The 24,053-nt window shown below is 40.0% G+C and overlaps 1 protein-coding gene across 2 annotated transcripts; it reads left to right on the top strand.

The window, feature by feature from the left end:
* The first annotated feature begins 113 nt into the window (after positions 1-113).
* On the top strand, positions 114-24,033 carry anpepa (alanyl (membrane) aminopeptidase a). Of its 2 annotated transcripts, XM_034195716.1 has the most exons (20): positions 114-1,679; positions 3,888-4,030; positions 4,142-4,278; positions 4,643-4,763; positions 5,827-5,981; positions 6,079-6,192; positions 6,305-6,448; positions 7,331-7,396; positions 8,106-8,171; positions 8,256-8,404; positions 9,749-9,828; positions 10,143-10,276; positions 11,120-11,175; positions 11,309-11,456; positions 11,678-11,766; positions 12,420-12,530; positions 15,254-15,421; positions 16,043-16,183; positions 21,414-21,477; positions 23,177-24,033. In XM_034195716.1, exons 1-20 carry the CDS (start codon positions 1,072-1,074, stop codon positions 23,318-23,320), a joined length of 2,838 nt encoding a protein of 945 aa, XP_034051607.1. In that variant the 5' UTR covers positions 114-1,071; the 3' UTR covers positions 23,321-24,033. The 2 variants fall into 2 exon arrangements, with proteins under 2 accessions (XP_034051607.1, XP_034051608.1); XM_034195717.1 differs by lacking the exon at positions 7,331-7,396.
* The last annotated feature ends 20 nt before the right edge of the window (positions 24,034-24,053 follow it).

Raw genomic sequence — 24,053 nt, forward strand, 5'->3', positions numbered from 1 at the left:
TGATGTGGGAGTAGAAGAACCTGACATTCTGACACATGCATTATCTGGGGCCGTTTCGCAGAATAAGAAGTGATGCATTGAATATCCTGGAAGACAACATTTCCTTGTTCTGGTGAATTTATTCTTGGGTCACATTTAATGCACATCATTACGGCCGCTAAACAAAGGTAATGCCCCTCCACCTGGCTCCAGTCTCTGCCATGGTATCTCTTGTTTGAGACATCTTACTCTTTCAATATGGTCAGGTTGGTTTGATTTCCTAGAACCTGCAACAGGAACATCTGTTCTCAGTACAAACATCCGTCGGCGCACCCTGCTCAGGGCCCATTTTCTCCTGCACTGTTGCCATTTAGCCTCTGATGGTTCCTCTCCTGAGGTGAGTAATTATGTGGGTGTTGTGGAGGCGGTGGTCGTGATCTCCTGAGGTTGGGCATTTCTAGCTCATTTCCTAAAACACTTTAGATCCTCCTCCTCTTTTCTCTCCTCTCTTATCCAACCCCTCCTCCTATCCTCCCTTCACATACTTCTCGTTTCTAGGTCAGGATCTCTGTTGACATGTATCTTTATTGAAGCCATCATCTGGCCCCCGTGCATTGCGGTTTTTACCAGGAGCCATCACTGCACTCTGGAGACCTTCCATTCCAAGCTTCTTCTGAAGGACTATTACTCACCAGCAGCTCATTGTTTCCACTCAGGCGTGTGATTATTGTGATGGTAGTGAGGGAATGTGTGATGAGTGCAGTTTAGGGAAAGTGTTTCCTGAAGTTTACCTAACCCCTTTATTAATGGCAAGATCTCAGAAACCACCTCCAGATGTTTGAGAGCACAATCTAACCGATTATTTACAACACGGCCAGTGAACATCGCCCTCTTCACACGGACGCTTACTCTTTGCTCCTTTGGCAATGCCCGAGTTAATGCTTAATCTAAGTACAGTCGTAATTGCTAAGGCCAAGCCCAGTTCACGGGAAGGAGGTTACTTGTTTGTGAACAGATCACTGCAGAGGCACTCAAGCTGAGGGACTCATCGAACTCATCTCTTCCTGACAAGCACCTTCAGGACAGACCACCATGTCTAAGAACCCCTCGGTCAGCAAGGCTTTCGCCGCCGCCTTCGTCGTCCTGACGGCCTCCGCTATAGCAGGCATTGTCACCATGGTCATTTTGTACAAAACCCAGATCGCTACAATGAATCCCACGCCCCGGCCGACTTTCCCTTCCACCACCACGGGTCTACCGCCCGTCACGCGGCTTCCGAAGAACCTCGTCCCGGAGAGATACAAGGTCTTGCTCTGGCCTCGCTTCTACAGCCAGATCCTCGAGGAGGTTAACGTCACCAGCCCCAACCAGACGGCGCTCTTCACTGGAAACACCACCGTTTACTTTCATTGTGTCCAGGGCACAAGCTCCATCTACCTCCACAGCCAGAACCTGGATGTTTATGGTCCAGTGGTGTCGAGCACAGACACAGATGAAGGGATCCGTGTTACCAGAATGGAAAACCACCAAGACCAAACTAACTTCCTGGAGATCGAGTTGGATTATGCTTTGAAGACGGGGGGGAACTACAGTTTGTTTCTGTCTTTCAGAGGAGAAGTATCAGGTGGTCTCGAGGGGTTGTATGGTAGCGCATATGAAGAAGGTATCCCAGCTCATGAAGATGATACAGATACAGACAGGTGGGTACAAAGAGTTTAAAGCTTTTGAGTGTATGTGTGAAGAATTAGTGATAATGGCGTCAAACTATTCTGACGATACTTTTTGCTTAAGAAAACATCCTGCCAAGTTTTAGCAAGGACACCGTTATTCACCAAATGTTAAAATTCCCTTATGTTTTACTTTGTGACTTCAAGATGTACACATATATGGAAATGGATTAGGGCCAAATGTAAATTTAAAAAAATGGAGATCTGACCAAGAGTTATTTATTTTTTATTCTGAGATGTCAAAATTCCGAGAAGGAAAATCTGAATTCTGAGAGAGAACTTTTTTTTCTTAGAATTTTGAGAAATTCAGATTTGAACTAAATAGAGCCCTAATCCTCAGTTATATTGCTACGGTTTCACAGAAACTGAAAGAACGTATGTTCAGCATTAAGCCTTTTTATCTGACACCCACTAAAGTTCTGTGTTGTAAATTCCCCTTCCTTCTGATTTAGTTATTAGACCGAATGTGTTAGTCTATGACCTTCTGTCTGTCAGTTTCTTTTACTTAGTTTCCCTAAAATGTAATCATGAACTCATTGCTTATTGATGAATGAATCCATTTTTATTTTCTAATTACTCAACACTGAAACATAATTTGTTCTGACATTACTTACAGTAGCTCCTCGAGCCGTCTCCTATATTCAACACATGTAGAAACATTGAGACATTAAAGAGGTTAAAGAATCATTTTGCTTTTATTTTGGAGGTTTTCTTTAACGTTGGCAGGTTAAAACATTCTCAACTGAATGTAGTGAGACCATACTAATATCATCACTCCATTGTTTACTGTTCTGTCGGAAAGATCAAATAATATACTCTAATCTTATAAAAAGATAAAATAAGAAAGTAAATCCAAAGTAAGAACAAATGTATATACAGTAGTTGTCGGCTGCAATATGTTAAGTATATATATGCAATATAATATGTAAAACAATACGGAAAGTATAGTACAGAAGAGGATTGGGGCCGCATGTGGAACGTTATTGAGATCTGACCAAAAGTTCTGAGAAAAAAAGTCTAAATTCTCAGAACTTTAAAAAAAAAAAAAAGTTTTGGTCAGATCGTCAAAATGGTTTCACATGAGACTCTAATCCTCTTTCACAGTAGAGTAACACCTTGACTTTCATGATAATATTTATAATACAATAAAAAAAAACAGAGAGAAGGAAACACTGTGCTCACAATCTATATAATCATTCAAATCAAAGTGACGCTCCTCATTAATGTTCCTATCTTTTTGTGAACAATTCAAAGTTAGATTTTTCAGATTGGAGTCAGTAAATCTGAGTACATCTAGATGTTGAGGATTTACTGAGGTCTTTTGCTAAAGGGAAAATAACAATATTTAGTGTCAGCTATTCATCTGAATCTATCAAATAAAAAATAACTAAGGCTGTCAAATAAATGTATCAAAGTTCATTATGGCTTCTAAAATGTAGAGGAGTAGAAGTAACAAGTAGAATAAAATAAAAATACTCGGGTGAAGTAAAAGTACCCCAAACTTGTACTTAAGTACAATACCAATATACAGTATATGTGGTTTCAGACAGACGGAATAAACTGATGTATTTTTGATGAAGCTGTTTTCTGTCTACTTTCTGTAACTGATTCATTTATCATGAATAATGTGCTAGTAGTGTATGGTGGCACACACACACACACACACACACACACACACGTTTGTCCCTTTATTTATAGTGTTCTCTTTAAGGAAATAGGATACCCCAACTCATTTTTGTCTTCATCTTGCTATTATGCTTAAAATTAGAAACCAAATAATAGGTACTGGGCACTCGGATGTTGCTCAGTTGCCAGAGTCATATTTCACCCTTCAAAGTTTTAAGACCACCTCAATGTGCTGCTACAATGCACTATCACTTGACAATCTCCACTCACCACTAGAGATATTGCATTTGGCATTGGCAGATATGTGTTAGTTATTCTCAATAAATCAACTTTTGTCATGGTTTGAGCCAAACTTACAATCTACCTGTTACAAACGTAGAGGACACACAATGACGCTGTATCCACCAGTATTTAAAATACGCACATTTGATGGAGTTAAAATTCAACGGAATCTATTATGGGTTTTTATGATACCCAAATTGTATCCTCATTATCTGTATCCAGTGTTCCTGCAGTGTTTACCTGACAATATACTGTCTTTCTCTGTAATTGTAGATTCCTTATTGCCACCAGTATGGAACCAACATTTGCCAGGAGAGTGTTCCCTTGTTTCGATGAGCCAGATTTTAAGGCAGAGTTCGAGGTGACAATAATCCACAGGAGAATCACGACGGCTCTAGCGAATGGCATAAATACAGGTAAAAAAACAAGCAGTCACAATCCAAAAACATAATATAGTACTTAATTTCTCTTGAAAATGATCCAATACATCGTCCTAATACTGGTCTTCTTTGTTTCTACTCTCTCAGACGGTGCCAATATTATAGACGACGATTGGAAAGCCACAGCTTTTCAGCCAACACCGTTGATGTCAACGTACCTGTTTGCCTTCACGGTTTCAGAGTTTACTCCAACCCCCTCCTCACATCACCGTGTGAAAATCAATGTATGTGTACTGTAGACGTAGGATAAATGATATGTCTTTATTCTCGGTATGGAGTTGATGTTTGCTTCTATCACTTTCAGATCAGGTTTTGGATATATGATGGGAATTATGTTCATTCAAATAACCATAGGTACTGACTACAGTCTAAGCATAGGTACTGAATAGAGTCAAAATGTTATGTCATATCAAAATAACATTCGGAACCATGAAACCAAACCGTATCCAATAACTGAATAATTTTCAGGTTTAATAACTTAGTTTTTTACATGTCACTCCCACACTTTTGGGATTATTTCAAATTATAAATATGTAAAAGTACAAAACCAAAATATGTATCTTGCGTGCTTTATGTTTTCCCATACAGACGTACGCTCGTCCTAAGGCCACTGCAGCAGGACACGCTAAATATGCAGCGGATATCACGGGAAGGATTCTCGACTACTTTGAGCGCCGTTTTGGCATTATATACCCACAGAGAAAGCTAGGTAAGTCTTTGTCTACACAGGAAGAACATGTAGACTATATCCTACTTCTTTATCATTTGATATTAGTATACAGTACAGGCTACTCATTTTTGACTTATTTGCTATAGGGTTCACTAGCAAGGACCGTACCCCAACATTTTGTCATTTAAAGATTTAATGAAGGAGGGTTAGGGTTAGAATAAATGGATGGATGTAGGGGAGGGGAGGGGGCTTGAAGGGGACAAATGTTGTTTGTGAGGCTGGTTTGGGGGGACGTACTGAAGTCAGGGCAGTGGGAGACTCTTGGTGGGGGTTCTGTCTCTGGGAATTTCAGTTTGAGCCGATTATGGGCCCCAAGACAGTACCTAGAATGACACATTTGGAAAAGTATGCATATAGTATTGGATATATATAGGAAGGGGTGGGATGAAGGGATGAGGGGTGTGAGGGATGTAGGGATCAAGGAAGTAATAGTTCAATGTGTGAAGGGATGTGGGTTAGGATAAGGGTGTGGGGGATGAAGGGATGTGGGTTAGGATGAGGGGTGTGAGGGATGAAGGGGTCAATGTGTGAAAGGGGGAAGACTTGTGGTATAGGATGAAGGGATGAGAGGAGTAAGGGATGAAAGGAGGAAGAGGTCAACAGGTAGAAGGATGAAGGAAGAGTGCTAAGAATCGGTTGGAAGATCATGGGAAAGCTGTCAAAGATCCTCAGCCTCAGTTCCACCCTCCGTCACTCGTCAGGCGATCATCATCCTCCAACAACATCCAAACTTTTATTCTCAAGAAAACAATTCAAAAATGATCAAGTAACTACTGGCTCAATGTATTTCAGTGCCTTTATAGATAGGTGCTCAGTCTTTTAACAGATCATGCTGATTTATTTCTTAATTGTTTGTAAATGACTTATGTTTGTTGTAGATACTTTTTTGTTTTGGAAAGAATGTTGGTATCTAAACAATTCTGATAAAAACAAAAGCTTACACAATATATTCTGGCTCATGTGGGCACAGCCAGTAAGGAACCACACATTCCAAATGTATGTATCATCTCATTACTTGTACATATTTCTGTGACTCCTACAGATCAGATTGCACTGCCAGACTTAATTTCCGACGGAATGGAAAACTTGGGGCTGATCACGTACCAGGAGGGGGAGGTGCTCTATGAGGAGGGGGTGTCCTCTCTGCTTGACAAGGAACACATCACTCACCTCATTGCACATGAACTGGCACACCAGGTTAGAGGAAACTGCTCTTCATCCACTTTTGTCAATAATTAAAAGTCAAAAGGAGAAATGCCAAAATGACATTAGCATTGCTTTTTTTTGTCGACAGTGGTTTGGCAATCTGGTGACGATGAAATGGTGGAATGATATTTGGCTGAACGAGGGCTTTGCCAGCTACATGACATTCTATGCAGTGGACGCTGTTGAGCCTGACTTTAAATTAGTAAGTTCAGACCAAACCTTCACCTCTTCATTATGAGGGTCATGAAAAGCTTGATGCAATAAGACAAGACAAACACATCTCCATCTCTTCATGTCTCTTCTTGTTTCCCCAGAAAGATATACATATCCTGAACAACCTCCACTCTGCGTTTGAGGCGGACGCTCTGGCCTCCTCTCGTCCCCTCAGCACGTCTCAGGGAGATGTGCAGACCACTTCTCAGATCATGGAGATGTTTGATACTATAACCTACTGTAAGGTAGAGGCAGCACATTTCAATGAATACACCCTGCATGAGGAAGCATGGCGAAGGATTTTATTAATACCACGGTCCAAAATCAAGCTCATGGGGGGGCATAATACTTTAGATTTCTCAGATGTAGATAAGTGCTTTTTAAGATACTGTATTTGGAGTGGTAAACATTAAACTACGATTTTATATAAAATCAGTGCAGGAGCTTAAATGATCTTTGAATGAGATTCAGACTGATTAATGTGGACATTCAGAAGAGGCTGACATGATCACAGCATTTCTGAAAATGAATGTTGGCAATTTTAAAATAAAAAAAATGTAAAGAAAATGTATGAATACACTTTTTAGGCAATTATCTCACAACTTGTATTAAATACATCACCGAAAACAGTCCGAGGACCGAACCTCTGTGACGTCAATGTGGGTACGTCCTATTAGGAAGTGTAATGCATTCACTTGAGAAAACAATAGTTGTCTGTTTTTTTGCTGAGTTACCTCAAAAAAAGATTTCATATAATTTAATCAAATGAAACGTGTCCGTTTAGTTGAATCAAGTTTCATTATGACTCATTACTATACAGATGCTTTTGTCATGAGTTTGTTGAATTTGCGCTGAGCCCCAGGACTTTGCATCTGTTCAGACGTACATTACACTGCTTTGCTACTGCAGTGTTTCACCAGAATCATAGGAAATGATATCAAATGCTTTGTGGGCATGAGGCATTTGAAATGCATTCAGGCTGGCTACAGTGATCCAAGAGCCAATCAGGTAACTGCTAAAAATACAGAATCCCCAGGGAAAAAACAGGGAAGATATATATTTGTTTTTCTCAGTGAGCAGTCTCTTCAGTATGTTCATGTAACATGTATTTGGTGTTCACTCTGTAGGGGGCAGCTGTGCTGATAATGCTGGCAGACCTCGTGGATCAGCCCGTTTTCGACAAAGCAATCGGAGTAAGCAATTACATTTAATCTCATTCAGTTGGGCTGAAATACAGCTGTAGTCTTTATAATTGCCTCTGGGACTGTGCATCCTTTTGGTAATACCAAAGTTTGTCCAATTACATGGCTTACAACATGGGTGGGAGAGCTAATATCAAATGCGATGCCTTAAATGGGGGACTGAAATGATAAAAACTTCAAAATCACATAGACCCCTTGTAGTGTTGATATTGGGTCAAACTGTCTCGTTAATGAGCACAAGAACATGCTTGAGTTTCAGTTTCTAGGTTTTGTGCAATACTGGAAAAGGGATAAGGTACAATTATCACAGTACAGAGAAGACCCAAAGCAGCTCTAAGAGCAATGGTGGCTAACTAGCACTAGCATGTTCCAGGTTTTTTAACTGACATTGTTTATTTGAGTTTGGAGTCATGAAGTCAGTTAGCTTAGGTTATTTGGACAAAGTGTTATGTTGCTCTAGTCTAAAGTCTAACATTCCAACATCTGGTTTTGGTTGTTGTTGGTTTTTATTGCAATGTGAAAAGACAAAGAAACAAGTTTAAAATCCACAATGTTAGACGAACTTTACAACATTGTAGACATACATCATCTTCAACATCTTTGCTGTTGCAATGTCTTTTCTGCGATTTGGAAAATGAAAATAATACTTTTTAAACGTAACTGTAACTTCTATCTGGATCTCTCGATGTTTCTGTTTTAGAGGTACCTCTCAGACTGGAAGTATAAAAACACAGACCAGAACATCCTCTGGGAATACATACAAAAGGTAAAGTGTTGGATTAAATCAGGTATTTCCACATGCAAATGTTTGGTAAGTAATCATTGATGAGTCATATAATAAATGTTGCAGGCAGATGACGAGAGTACAGGCGAAAGGAATATTGCCGAGGTGATGAACAGCTGGACTAAACAAATCGGCTACCCTGTTATCACCATCAACACTACCAGTGGAGAAGCCTTCCAGAAGCACTTCCTGTTCAATGACTCAGCAGTATCTAGGTATGCGCCAAATGTGTACCCATTTAGGTCAAAGCTCTTATAATACTCATAACAATACAGTTCATTTCAAAATTCTTATCAAAATAAATGAATATTGAGTAAGAATCAGTTAATATTTTCAATCAAATAAATTAACATCTTAAAGGTGGGGTAGGTAAGTTTCAGAAACCGGCTCGAGTGCACTAAAATTTGAAAGTACACAGCCGAAAAGAATCCGCCCCTTCCTTCAGACTTCCTTACAGAGCACCTCCTCCAACACACATGAACGCGCAATGCACGCCCAATGAGGGCACGAGATACATTTGTGCGTGCACGAGATGGAAGGCTGACAGACAGGGCGGCAATCCAATCCGTTTAGCCGGGCCGGCTAATCGGATTGGTCGTTCTTTTTACAGTATTACGGCTTCCACAGATGACATTTTTTAATGGATTTTTTGTCAAAGCACTTAAGATATTCATTGCTATCGGGATGTTAAGAGCATTCCATGGAATATAACAACAAGTGTATCTCGAGCCGGTTTCTGAAACTTACCTACCCCACCTTTAAGCATTCATTCTTTAGAGTGTGTGGGGGAGAAACTCCCTCTGTGGGGAACATAGGGATTTTAACCTTTGCAGACCATTGACATGCACAAACTTTTTTTTTAAGTCAATGAAATAAATAACTATTTTTAGGCCAAAATAATGTCATATAACATATTTCTAATATGGATTAGATACATTGGATTTCTGTCAACATCCAACACCAGTGCAAAGGAATCCCGCTAGTTAAGATGGTGTTATCATTCGTTTGCTTGTTTACTTGAATCTTGCAAACTCTTGGTGGAAAATGTGAATAAATGTAGTAATGTGGTCAGTGCCCATTTGGACAAAAATTGAGAAAATATTTTACATTTACTATCTTTCAAATGCCAAAGTTCATGAATTTGTCTTCAAGTGACTTCACTCAAAAATGTTTTACTCCCTCTCAGAAGAATTGTCATTCAGACTCAGGTGTGTGGCTGTTTTGGTTGGCAAAATGCAGTTATTTATTTAGCAATCACTTTTGTCTGCCATGCCTGCATGAAATCACTGCAACAGACTGCAGTGTTCAATAACACTGCCTGCTGACACATTCTTAAATTGCATTGGCCATACTCAGAACAGCTCTGGACTCTTGCATGTTGGAAGTGCAGAGAACTGGTTATTGTACAGGAGATTTGATTTCATGCACCCTTTTACAGGTCATCTTAAAAAGCTTCTTTCTAAGTTGCCTTTCAATTCTTCATAGCTAGACACTGAAGAACCCTTTCCTCGACTATGAGCATCCTAATTGTTTTTGTCTTTTGTTTTCTGTCCATTTAGTCTTTCGTGGCACGTCCCGATCAGAGCCATGAAATATACAACTTTGTTTCGTCTAATCTGGTTGAAACCCGGCGAGTCAGGTAACAGGATGTAAAACAGAGCCTTTCTCCTGAAACCCAATTTTTAACACTTTGTTTGCATTTTGGACAAACAACCATTACATTAGATCTTTTGTATTTCATCAGGCCCAGAAAATATAAAATAACTTTTAAATATAAATAATTATTTGGACCTTTAGACATCATCTATGTGATGGTCCTTGATTGGGTAAAATCCAGTAAAAGTTTGATGAGACCGAGAAAGATGACCTTATACACAAGATAACTTTTCATATCGTTTTTAATGTGTATTCATACTGTTCCATTGATCTTTTATGTTATTGCTTTTTGAACAGCAATGAAAGATGAATTTGTTGCAACTAAAGGAGAGTGGATTCTGGCAAACGTCAACTGTACTGGATACTACAGAGTCAATTACAACCCAGAGAACTGGGATCGCCTCATCACTCAGTTGCAGAAAGACCCACGTGTGAGTACTGAGCCAAACCATGAGGTCCAGCACACTGGGACATTCATGGTTCCCAGAGGATACATTCAAATGATTTTGTAGATCCCCAGACTCTCTATCTAGCAATACCAGTGAGTTCAATGTCATCAGATTAGGGTTTGTGCATTTGTATATCATAGCTAAAGTTATTACATTACATCCTGTTTGGAACATGAATATCTGTACCCAAATCTGTGCCAATTCATCTGTTAGATGTTAAGATATTTTGCTGAATAAGTGAAAAATATTGATGGTCTTGATGGAACATTAAGGCATCAATACAATCAATATGAATCATCCTCTGGGGAACATGAATGTCTACAAAATGTCATGGCAATTTATCAGTTTATAACAGTCTGGATGAACTGACTGACTTTAGCTTAGCGGTGGTGACGTGAAGTCATGGGATGTGATGTAGGTCATTTGGAGCCCCACATTTGCTTTTTACTTCTGGCGATTGCATTTAAGCTTCAAAAGTCACAAACTGGTGTAAATAGTTGGACATTAACCTGCAAAACAAAGCGTGTACGTTTCCAAAACTTGTGTGCCACTGGGGAAATCATTGCTTTTTGTAAAGCGATGCACCATCACTGTACCACTCTATTGGTAAGCATCTTTAGACAGAACTCCTAATACAGGAGCATAGCTTACATTTAAAGAAATGAAGGCTTTATATCGAACTTTTAAAATAGTAAAAAGTTATTGTTTCCTGATCTAATGCAGAATTTTCACATTTATAGTAATATCCTTGATTTCAGATGTCTACATACTTGGAGTCTTTATAAACTAAAAATGTAACTGCCCCTAATGTTGCTCTTCTTCCAGCGGATCCCACTGATGAACAGAGGGCAGCTTGTTGACGATGCATTTAACTTGGCAAGGTAATAACTTGGATTCAGATAAACCACACTGCTACAAATCCAAGTGTGTTCTGATCAAACCTGTTTTGTTTTTTTAAATAAGGGCAAGCTAATGTCTGCCTCTTCCTACAAATGTTATCTCTGTTTTCCTCAGGGCCAAACTTGTCAACGTGACTCTGGCGTTAAATTTAACGCGCTTCATTCGGAATGAGACGGAGCTAATACCCTGGGCAGCAACCATCAGCAACCTCGGGTACTTTGTCCGCATGTTCGACCGATCTGAGGTGTATGGCCCAATGCAGGCATGTACTATTAAAACATTATTTTAACTTGTAATAATCCAAATGAACAATTCTTTCTAACATCACTAAATGAATTGACTGTATTACATGAAGAAGCAGGATTGAACAGACTAGATGTGATTGGTGTCAATGTCCTTCCCGCATCAGGACATAAAGAGATGAGTCATAAAAGTGTTGTGTGTGTTCCTGTAACTCTGCTGTAAACGTGTCTCTTCCTATAGATGTACCTCCGTAATCAGGTTGAAGGCCTTTACAATTCTTTCAGAAACGACACAGACAATTCCACAGTCCCAGCTGATCACTCCTCACAGTAAGGACAGATGGGTTTTTATGGCGTCATATAACACTATCACATGTTTCGGATACAAACTAAAATGACTTGATTGGATGGTTCTTTGGTATCATTATTTTAAATATCTTTGTGTGTGTGAAACTCCAGCACATTAGCAAAGACCAACCTACCAAGATACAGTGTTTTATATATATTGTATTTTTTTATTAGGACTTATTCATCAGAATCAGAAACAGCATTATTGCCTTAAGTCGGTGCGTGCATAAACACAGTCAAAGAAAATACATTGTCAGAAAAACAACCAACAAATAATGTATATATAATATATATACCTAACAACTACGTACAGTATAATATGACAAAATACTCGTAAAAAAACAAAATATATGCAGTACTGGTATGAAAAGTGTAAAGCCGTGAAGATATTAAAGGATCATCATCATTTAACACCTACTGATCATTTATAAATATTCAGCTAATCTCCGAAATGTGCTTGTAATTAAACGTAATAATGTTCCTTAATAAATGACATATCAAGCTGAATGAATTCAAATGCATTTTTCATCAAAGCAAAATCGCATCTCTATCTTCTTTGAAACACTTATTACATTACATTTATCATCATGTATTACATCTACACTTCTAACATAGACATTGTGCTTTATTCCAAGGCAAATCCAGATAAAGGCCATAGATGTGGCATGTTCCAACGAACTCCCAGAATGCATTGAGATGGCTCAACATATGTATGCCGACTTGATGAAAATCAACAGCACCAACAAGTACGGACAATATGGCATACGTATCTTTAACATCACATTTATTGTCTATCTGCCATAGTCCTATAGTGAACCCGGAATGATTGAGTGACCCAACGTTTTATGAAATACATTTAAAACAGGTCCCCAACACGTAGTGCTGCCGGATGCTAACTTGCATGTTGGGCAATTTGCACAATTAGCATCAGTTGCAATAATTAGCATATGGTGACTATAGTTAAAAACTGGCTTGGCCAATTTGGACTATTTTGAATGTTGAATCCATTTCTGAATTTTTCAGGATCAAAAATGGCAGTTTTTACCAGAAACGTGCCATATTTTTACTCTATTACTATTTTACTGGTGGGCTGATTTTTATTAATTTTGGGTTGATTGTAAAGTTTTAGGGGACCCGTTTTTTAGCTATTGTCTGCATAGGCTAATGAATGCAATTTATGCTAATTGTGCAAATTGCCCAAATGGGGTCCCATACTATACATTTCTATCATGAAACTTTGGGGTACTCAACATCACAGGTTCACACTGCTGGCAACTAGACTTTTATACTTCATACCTTCTGAAATGATGCTACACTGGAGGTCTGTTGGTTCTAAGGTTCTCACTGTAACAGCTGTCATCCTGTTCTGTTGCTTTACACTCCAGCAATGATTTAAGAAAGGTAGGTGTCGTTATGATCCCTTTTTTCGTGTTTGTTGTTGGTGCCTGCTGTTCCCCGTCTGCATTGTGGTTTTTATCTTTAAAGTTGCTCTGGGCTGGATGTTAACATGCACTCTAAGCTTAAATCATATACTTTGGCGACCATGGCAATCCTTTTCCAACTTATTGAAAAAGGGTTTGCCAAAACAAAACTCCTGTACCTTCACACTAGCTTTCTTTGTATTTTGGAAACCAGCTGCAACTTTCAAGTAGAGACATTGACTTTTCAATAAATGTGTATTCTTCACAATGAAAAAACTGAAACGTTGACTTTACATTAGGTTCAACGGAATATTATTTCTTTCAACGAACCTAAAACTGTAATGTGCAATTTGTTGACATAATACATTTAATTAAAGTCAACTTTTCAGTTTTTCAGTGGTGGAAAGTAACTAAGTATATTTACTCTAGTATTGTACTTAAGTACTTTTTTGAAATAGTTTTACTTTACTTGAGTATTTCCCTTTAAGGCGAGACACTACAGATGAATAGGGTATTTTTTTTTAACTTAAAGATATCAGCTAGAAATTTCTCCAATTAATTACTTACATTAAGACAATTGTTTTTTGTATTACAAGTTTTCTGAAATAGCATGTTTAAATATGCAAATGAGCCATAATCTCATTAGATATGCGCATATTTTAATACATTTCAGGAACACAAATCTGAACATTGGATAAAGCCAGGTTAAAAAGTCTTGTTTCATTTTGTAGTCATATTAGTATATAAGGCTTTTACAGAAGGGATTTTGGATATCACTTTTTACAGCCCTAAAATATCAATTGTCACCATGTTTTTAGGTATACAATGTTGTATAATTCAGGCTATGAATGATATATGAACAAACCCTTCAGTAAAAGCCTTCATAATATTGATAGGAATATAACTGGAAGGTTTGGTGTCTCAACGTGCTACTGAAGTGGACATTTCGAACTCAGAGTAGGAGAAAAAACTCATTTGAAAACGACCTTTAAAGATTGCAGTGAGGCGCTAGCTAAACCCTCCTGTTCTCTTGATGACAGCTTGCGCATCGACGCACTCCATGAAGGTATTTCATGTTCGGGGTCATTTGTTTTTTGTATAACCTTGCTTCATGCAAGTGACAATTGTTGTCGTCTTCCCTGTGAACGTTTTTTTTGCTGTTCTTTTGCCATTTTGAGATTTAAACTTTCCAGCGGAAAGCTAAGTGTTTTAGCACACCACGTGACGCATCTGAACGAATCACGTTTTTTGGTTTAAGACCCCTTTGTACTTTTGGTTGCAGATACAAAATAAATGACCAAATTTGGATCCGATGAGATTGTGCAGTAGACGGAGCTTTCCAACGATACCTCTGATTACATGGTGCACACAGCGGTCGCGGTACTTTATGTTACGTTAAAATGCTAACTTTTGGTGAATTTAGGAGAAATATACAGACGCAAATAGACAGACTATATTAAAAATAAACATCTAAATGTGTATTTTTTACGTTTTCCTTCCAAAAGCCTGAAAGAAAACATGTTATGGAATCAAAATAGCACAAAATCTCAAAATTGACCAGTGCATGAAAAACGATGTTTTTGCCTGCCGTGTCTCGCCTTAATCCTACTTTATACGTCTACTCCACTACATTTAAGAGATTTTAAATAATAACCAAATAATATAATACTGGGACAAAGATCCATTCTGCATAATGACTCATTTCACTTTTGATACTTTGAATTATTGTGTACTTTATATCATTCGGAAATGGATCATGTTAATTATGCAAAAGCCTACTTTTACGTTTTGTACTTTAAAAGTACATTTTGTCTTGATGCTAATACTTTCGTACTTTTACTTAAGTACAATTTTGAAATCAATAGTGGAGTATTTTGAGACCATTGTATTTGTACTTTTACTTAAGTAAAGGATCTGAGTACTACTTCCACATACATGTACATGCATGAAAGTGTGTTAATACATTTAGACGGCATGTTGAAATGAGACAGTCCTGATGTAATGAAAATGTGTGTGTGTGTGTGTGTGTGTGTTTGTGTGTGATTCAGCATCCACCCTAACCTGCGGTCTGTAATCTACTGCCAAGCTGTGGCTCATGGGGGGAAGGAGGAGTGGGAGTTTGCCTGGGACCTGTATCTTCGCTCCTCGGACGTCTCGGAGAGGGACCGGCTCCGGCGGGCTCTGTCCTGCACCAAGAAGATCTGGCTGCTTAGCAGGTGACCTTTTTACCTTTGTTTTGAAAAGTGGTTGGGACACTTCTTTCAGATAAAAATAAAACTGTATTGCGTGCAACCCTTTTTTTGTACACACTAGTTTCCCTACCATTTGTAGACACAGGGTTCACAGTGTCAGGCTACAGACTGTTGTCATAGGAACCATTATATGTGTGGGGGAAAATATTTAGGAAGCCAATAATCTACGTCTTTCTTTAGGAGACTTGCACACACCTGCTCTCCACGGCGACACACATACCTGCAAACATGTTGTGATAAAGTGTCATCTTTGTAAACCAAACCCTTGTAGGGGGGTCTGGGGAAGATGTTTTAATAAAGCAGTGACACTTATTACTTCAGGCAAACAAGCCAAACCACATAGCACTTCTTGTGTCACCAGAAATACACCGACCAAGTTTGACTAGACAAACTGTTCTCAAGATGTGCATGTTCAAAAAGTGGTAGGGACATGTCCCCAGAGTCCCCAGCGCAAAGGACGCCTATGCTTTTTTACCGTGCACATAATACCTTCTTTCAATATGCTAGACTTTGATAAGGTGAATCCCAAACACACAGTTGTTATTATGAAGTGAAGAGTTTGTCAGTGGCTTCCTTATCTTGCAGATACCTGGATTACACTTTGGACCCTGAGCTGATACGTCTGATGGAGGTTGCTTCCTCTATAAGCTACGTCTCGAGGAATGTGGCCGGGCAGGCGCTGGCCTGGAACTTTATCAGAGCTCACTGGAACTATGTCAGATATGGGTAAGGTTATATTGCTTTATTTTTCTGAGTCATGAACAGCTTACAGATTGTGGCATTGGGTTTAACCAATATATACTTGATGCTATGTTTAAATGTAGCCGTTTCTTATTCAGACAGATTTGCAAGAAAATTACAAGTACTTGTGGTTAAACCCGAAAACATATGATAGGGTGGAGAAACGAACACAGCGTTGAGATTATGAGAACTTGGAGCTCAGACATTCTTCTTATGGTTTCTTTAAAGCTCAATCCAACTTTTTCATGGGGACAGAAATCGGACACAAACATTTGTCCTAATTCTTCTGAAGTTGACTACAACAAACAGATCTGAAGTCCGAATGAATTCTCCTTCACATCTTTCCTTCACCCTGTGACGTTTCCCATTTAGGACAAGTGGTTAGGAAAACAGACTTGACCTGACACCAGCCTGTGTCTATCCAGAGATGGGTCTAGGAAACTTTTAGCCTAACTTTGCTAGACTTGGCTCAGGTTGTGCTGTGGCATTACATCTTAGCAACATTGATTACAGAGCTACATGATGGATACAAGATTCAAGGAAGAACCTCCACCACCTCATAGCACTGACTCAGTGGTAGTTTAAAGAGCAGTATCAGCCCCACAACTCCTCTATCAGTCTAACCCTAAACACAGTATTGGCTTGCTCATGGGCTTATCTTCTCAGACCTGCTCTCAGGCCATGAGCTGCCAGTTAAAGACGAGGTTGTTGTTGTCTGTGTTGTCTTTATGGACGTTCTGCTGATGGGCTCCTCATCACAGAGGTCTCTGGACACTGAAGTGACAAGCGGGCGAGTCACTTAAATAAAGAAGCAGTGCCATAAAAGAACAAAATATAATAAACAGTGGCTTATATCAATCTTCTTCAGATGTCATTAAGTACAAAGGTCTTGTTATTTAATCAGTGCTTATCATTATCTCTCCTTCATAAAGTCCCCACTGCGTGTGCCGTTACCAGGAAGCGAAAAATAAATTGGTATCAAAGTTTACACACACAACAGACATACAAGGTTTCATTTCATGAGCAAACAGGGACACCTCAGATGAGCTAAATCAAATTACCAGAATGGTCTCGGACTTCTTCATACTGTTTTACAATAAAAAAAAGTGTATTAGGCAGCTTAAACCAATGCAGTCTCATACAACACTCCTGCAGTAAAGTCCACCTTCTTTGAGGCCATGATTATTGCAGAAACTGTTTGAGATATGTGTTGACTTTTGCCCATTTTAGAGTCTGCAAGGGGTTTGTGGTGTTGTTGAACTGCGTTGCACTACATGGAAGATACACTGAACAAAAATATAAATGCAACACTTTTGTTTTTGCTCCCATTTTTCATGAGATGAACTCAAAGATCTAAAACATTTTCTATATACACAAAATAACCATTTCTCTCAAATATTGTTCACAAATCTGAAAAAATCTGTGATACCACACCGACAGCATGATTATTGCACATAAAAGGCCACTCTGAAACGTGCAGTTTTGCTTTATTGGGGGGGTCTGGGGGGGTCCGAAAACCAGTCAGTATCTGGTGTGACCACCATTTGCCTCACGCAGTGCAACACATCTCCTTGGCATATAGTTGATCAGCTTGTTGATTGTGGCCTGTGGAATGTTGGTCCACTCCTCTTCAATGGCTGTGCCAAGTTGCTGGATATTGGCAGGAACTGGAACACGCTGTCGTATACGCCGATCCAGAGCATCGCAAACATGCTCAATGGGTGCAGGCCCGGTTCCAGAACAAAATGACTCAGGGTGCATCTGAGATTAGAGAGGGTGCAGTGGTAAAGTGCTATTTTTATAAGTGGGGAGTGGACCTAACACCCTCTAGAGGGGTCCGGGGGCATGCTCCCCCGAGAAGATGTTTTTTTAAATATTGAAGTTAAAAGCATCAATCTGGTGCACTTTGAGAGCAACATTAAGAGATCTATGTGCTCTTTGCTTGATTCGTGCCTTCCCAGTCCCTTATCATGTAGCCTATAAGAGCATGGCGCCAGTTGTTGTAGCTGTAAGGGAAACTTCTGTGTAGCAATGCAGTGGGAGTCACCGACTCAGGAAGGAGACACGGTAGGAGCAGTAGCTTTGATGTCAAACACATGATGGTTTATTTGGAGTTACGGCCGGAGAGATTCACATCACAAGTCCAAGAGCCAGAGGTTCTGACTTCACGGTAGAGTGGCCACGTCAATTCTAAAGAACTCAGACCCATGTATTTAACTAGTTCTGAGAGCATCATCAAACTGCTGCATAACAAGATAAAATCATAACACCTCTATCAGCTGACGCCAACAGGCAGGAACAGGGAGACAGAACACTGAGAGCACAGCAGTCAAGGTTACGAGGTGTGTGTGCTCAGTCAGGACAGTTTGAACTGATAAACTGGGTCAAAGTTATGGGCCTTGGAAAATATTTCCACAACAGTAGCCAGTTGTGATGAAGGCATCTGACGTACTTGAACCGAAATGTCTACATGCATAGCAGAAGACGGCATATTTTTCACATGAATATTCCAGCCAATCTCTGTTTTGAAACCATGAGCTGCAAAATGAGCGCCTTACCCCACTGTACAGGCGAGTTGGGAACTTGTTTAAATATACCTGGGCAGGCTCTGTTTTGCCGAGGTCCTCTGGCACTTGCGGGCCGCTGAGGGGTGGCGGTGTTTGGGGCAAGGAAGACGGCTACGGCTGCTCCGCCTCCGTGGGCGAGGCGGGCATTGCCGGCGAGTCGCGCGTTAGTGTCCACAACAGTGGCCGCGGGTAACGTAATGTCCCCATGATCTGAACTGTTATTACCTGCAGTAGATGCAGTGTTACTGCTGGCGATAAGGGCTGGTTGTTTTAACCATTTTCTGATGTCCATCACTGACTGCTGTGTAAGCACACGTCACGCACACCTGACATAATAAGCAAAAATAACGGCACTAATTATTTTAACGCGATTAATGCATGTGTATTTTTTGTCCTCGGCCGCCCCGTAGTTTCAGAGCGCATCGGGTTTAAAATACCATCTACAAGCTGATGCTGACAGCCCCGCTCCTGCTGCCTGCTTGTGGCAGACCACACTTCCACGCTCACCGGCAGGCACCGACTGGCTATTGGGAGGACCGGGAGGGTGTGTGTATGTGTGGCCCGAGCGAGCGAGAGAGAGACCTTACGTGCATTGTTGTTGTTAGCATCTGGTGCTAGCTAGCTGCGCTAACGGATATAAGGAGCTGCTTAAATGAAAACAGAGGAGCGACATTTCGCCGACAACTGCGCCGAGCACTTGACTGTATGCAGGAAGCCAGACAGTGGGACATTATACGAGAAGTCAGCACACTCAGCACGGAGAGTGCAACATGATTGCAGCGTCCAGGCAGCTCCCGTTCGAGCATATGCCTTGAGTTGCACATAGCTCCAACGATCCATCACTCACACACACACACACACACACACACACACACACACACACACACACACACACACACACACACACACACACACACACACACACACACACACACACACACACACACACACACACACACACACACACACACACACACACACACACACACCATTTGTATTGTATTATTGAATGAGAGAGGTTCCAGGTTGAATTGAGGCGAATATTTGTAATGTTCAGAAGTTGTTGTGTTTAATATTCATGAGAATATTTGTCATTGTTCAAATGATAATAAACATTAGCATAAAGCATATTTGTCCACTCATATGTTGATAAGAGTATTAAAAACTTCACAAATATTCCTCTAAGGTACATTTAGAACAGATCAAAAATGTGCGATTAATCGCGATTAACTATTTTAATCGACTGAGAGCCCTAATAATAACGTTACTTACCGTTTAAATTGACCAAATAAATGCAGCAGACAATGTTATTTAACCACAATTACAATTTATTTTATTTCAAATAAATTCTTCTTCTTATTATTATTATATATGTCATATTTTTCACTTTTAATTATTTATTTTTTTCACTTTTCATTTTTCAAATGAGGGTGCATAACGACTCAACTGAGGGTGCAATGCACCCTTATGCACCCCCGTAGAACCGGGCCTGAATGGGGGACATGTCCGGTGAGTATGCTGGCCATGCAAGAACTGGGATGTTTTCAGCCTCCAGGAATTGTCTACAGAACCTTGCAACATGGGGCCGTGCATTATCATGCTGCAACATGAGGTGATGGTCGTGGATGAATGGCACAACAATGGGCCTCAGGATCTCGTCACGGTATCTCTGTGCATTCACAATGCCATCAATAAAATGCACCTGTGTTCGTCGTCCATAACATACGCCTGCCCATACCATAACCCCACCACCACCATGGGCCACTCGATTCACAACATTGACATCAGAAAACCGCTCACCCACACGACGCCACACACGCTGTCTGCCATCTGCCCTGAACAGTGAAAACTGGGATTCATCCGTGAAGAGAACACCTCTCCAACGTGCCAGACGCCATCGAATGTGAGCATTTTCCCACTCAAGTCGGTGACAACGACGAACCGGAGTCAGGTCGAGACTCCGATGAGGACGACGAGCATGCAGATGAACTTCCCTGAGATGGTTTCTGACAGTTTGTGCAGAAATTCTTTGGTTATGCAAACCGATTGTTGCAGCAGCTGTCCGAGTGGCTGGTCTCAGACGATCTTGGAGGTGAACATGCTGGATGTGGAGGTCCTGGGCTGGTGTGGTTACACGTGGTCTGCGGTTGTGAGGCCGGTTGGATGTACTGCCAAATTCTCTGAAACGCCTTTGGAGACGGCTTATGGTAGAGAAATGAACATTCAATTCACGGGCAACAGCTCTGGTGGACATTCCTGCTGTCAGCATGCCAATTGCACGCTCCCTTAAAACTTGCGACATCTGTGGCATTGTGCTGTGTGATAAAACTGAACATTTCAGAGTGTCCTTTTATTGTGGCCAGCCTAAGGCACACCTGTGCAATAATCATGCTGTCTAATCAGCATCTTGATATGCTACACCTGTGAGGTGGGATGGATTATCTCGGCAAAGGAGAAGTGCTCACTATCACAGATTTGTTCAGATTTGTGAACAATATTTGAGAGAAATGGTTATTTTGTGTATATAGAAAATATTTTAGATCTTTGAGTTCATCTCATGAAAAATGGGAGCAAAAACAAAAGTGTTGCATTTATATTTGTGTTCAGTGTAATTGCTGATATTTTGTCCACCCTGTCTCTGCTTCCAGGGATCCAGTCACGCTGATCGAGGAAGTGACCGGCAGGTTCTCCACCCAGTTCGAACTGGAAGAGGTAATTTATGGATGTCTAATCATTATTACGAAATTGATAATACTGTCATGCAATGCCATCAAGTGGGAACTCCTCTCTCCAGTCACGCACCGCTAACTGATTCATATTCAACAAATGAGTGGATACACCCTACAACTTATCAGATGTATCGTTGTCATCGTCAGTTAATGGATGACGGCAAGTTAGTTTATCTGTGAGCCAAAACCTCAGATCTCTTACAATGTCATTTATTCTCATTAAGATGATTTTTTTGTATCATTTAAAGGTGGGGTAGGTAAGTTTCAGAAACCGGCTCGAGATACACTTTTTGTTATATTCCATGGAATGCTCTTAACATCCGATAGCAATGAATATCTGAAGTGCTTTGACAAAAAATCCATTAAAAAATGTCATCTGTGGAAGCCGTAATACTGTAAAAAGAACAACTAATCCGTTTAGCCGGGCCGGCTAAACGGATTGGATTGCCGCCCTGTCTGTCAGCCTTCCATCTCGTGCACGCACAAATGTATCTCGTGCCCTCATTGGGCGTGCCGTCATTGGGCGTGCATTGCAGCAGTACTTCAATGACTCGCCAGCAACAGGCGGCCACTTTCACCAGTCTGCTGACGTCATGTGTGTTGGAGGAGGTGCTCTGTAAGGAAGTCTGAAGGAAGGGGCGGATTCTTTTCGGCTGTGTACTTTCAAATTTTAGTGCACTCGAGCCGGTTTCTGAAACGTACCTACCCCACCTTTAAGGTGAAGGCTGGTTATTTTTTATATTTTTTTATTACCAAAATATTTCATGAAAAGTTGAAAACCACCACTAATAAGTATTTATACAGCCTGATATCTCTTCTTCTTCTGTTCCATAGAGCTCCATTGTTGTTAAATACATCAGTGAGCCACACTGTTGCGCTGGTTTCATGTTCATCCTTCATTACCTGTTCTTCACTTTTGGTCAATCCCATTTTTAATCAAACTATATTCAACTTATTCTGCTTTGAATTAGGTCCAGTGTAAAGGATTTAGTGACGTCTAGTGGTGATGTTTCAGAATGCAACCAACTGAAAACCCATCCTTTACTAACAGCTCCTTTTCCAAGTGTGTAGAAAATCTAGAGCTGACAAAGGTAACGTGAAACAAAAAGAGGCCTTCTCTAGAGCCAGGGCTAATGTAGGAACATGGCCATGCAACAAGTTGAACTCCGTAAAACGGACTTGATCCTTATTTTTATACTAAAGGCTCATTCTAAGATAACACAACAATCCCTATTTGTAGGTGATTATAGACCTATAAAAACGGTGTGTGTGTTTATGGTGATGAAGAAAAGTGTGCAAGTGTTGCTCATTATTGAGTTTGGAACATAGAAAGATGAAATGTCAGATTTGGCCTTCTATGTGTACCTGGTTAACAAAGCAATGTGGTTGTACTTTTCATTGAATTATCATCAAGCAAGATAAAACCATGGTGGTCAGACATGTTTTGCCTAACCTAACATTACTGTGTGTGTGTGTGTGTGTGTGTGTGTGTGTGTGTGTGTGTGTGTGTGTGTGTGTGTGTGTGTGTGTGTGTGTGTGTGTGTGTGTGTGTGTGTGTGTGTGTGTGTGTGTGTGTGTGTGTGTGTGTGTGTGTGTGTGTGTGTGTGTGTGTGTGTGTGTGTGTGTGTGTGTGTGTGTGTGTGTGTGTGTGTGTGTGTGTGTGTATACATACACACACAAAGCTGGAGCGTTTTGTGAAGGATTATGATCTGGGTCCAGCTTCCAGGGTGGCGTACCAGGCCATTGAGCAAACTGCAGTCAACATCCAGTGGGTCAGCGAGAACAAAGATGTTATACTAGAGTGGTTTGAAAGAGAAACAGCTTAGTTGAATGTAAAAAAAACAAGAACTCTTAACGACCAGTGGTCCTAGCATTTTTACATGAGTTAGCTCACTTTCCTCTGTCAATCAATGCACTTCAGAAACAAGAACTGATCAAGACTTAATCAGGAAAATAATCATCATTCGATTCCCCAGACTGAACAGGGAGACTGAATCATAGCATAGAACCGACTCTGAAACAAATGTGACACCAAGTGAAGACACAGTGTTTACAGTATGTATGTACATTATTTATATAGTATATTCAATGCTAACAGTCAAAGTAAGAAGAGAATTACCCTACTGTTGGTCATTATTGCACATGATACTAAAGATGCTATATTGAAGTATAGTCGTTTGAAAAGTTTAATGTTAGATTCAAAATGATCACATTTACTTTTGAAAATCATTTTTGTTGTTGCTCTTTATCACAGATGTTTTAAAATCTTTGTTAAATTTGAAAATGGATTGAAACTTCCAATAGGTATGTTATTCTCCAAAAAAACATTGTTCTAACGTATTATGAAAACAAACACTAGTTCATTGGAGCAGTTAAATGAACCCGCTTGTGAATCATTTACACAGCTAAAGGATAGAACTTCCTCCATTTGTTTACAGGAACACATGTATGTGTTTTATATATGTTGTAATCAAAGACAGCATTATTGTTGTATGTTGTTGAAATTGTGTTTTTTGATAATAAAACATTGATTAAGTCATTTAATCCTTAACATGTATA

Source organism: Gymnodraco acuticeps, unplaced genomic scaffold (assembly GCF_902827175.1).
Source record: "Gymnodraco acuticeps unplaced genomic scaffold, fGymAcu1.1, whole genome shotgun sequence".
Classification (NCBI taxonomy): domain Eukaryota; kingdom Metazoa; phylum Chordata; class Actinopteri; order Perciformes; family Bathydraconidae; genus Gymnodraco; species Gymnodraco acuticeps.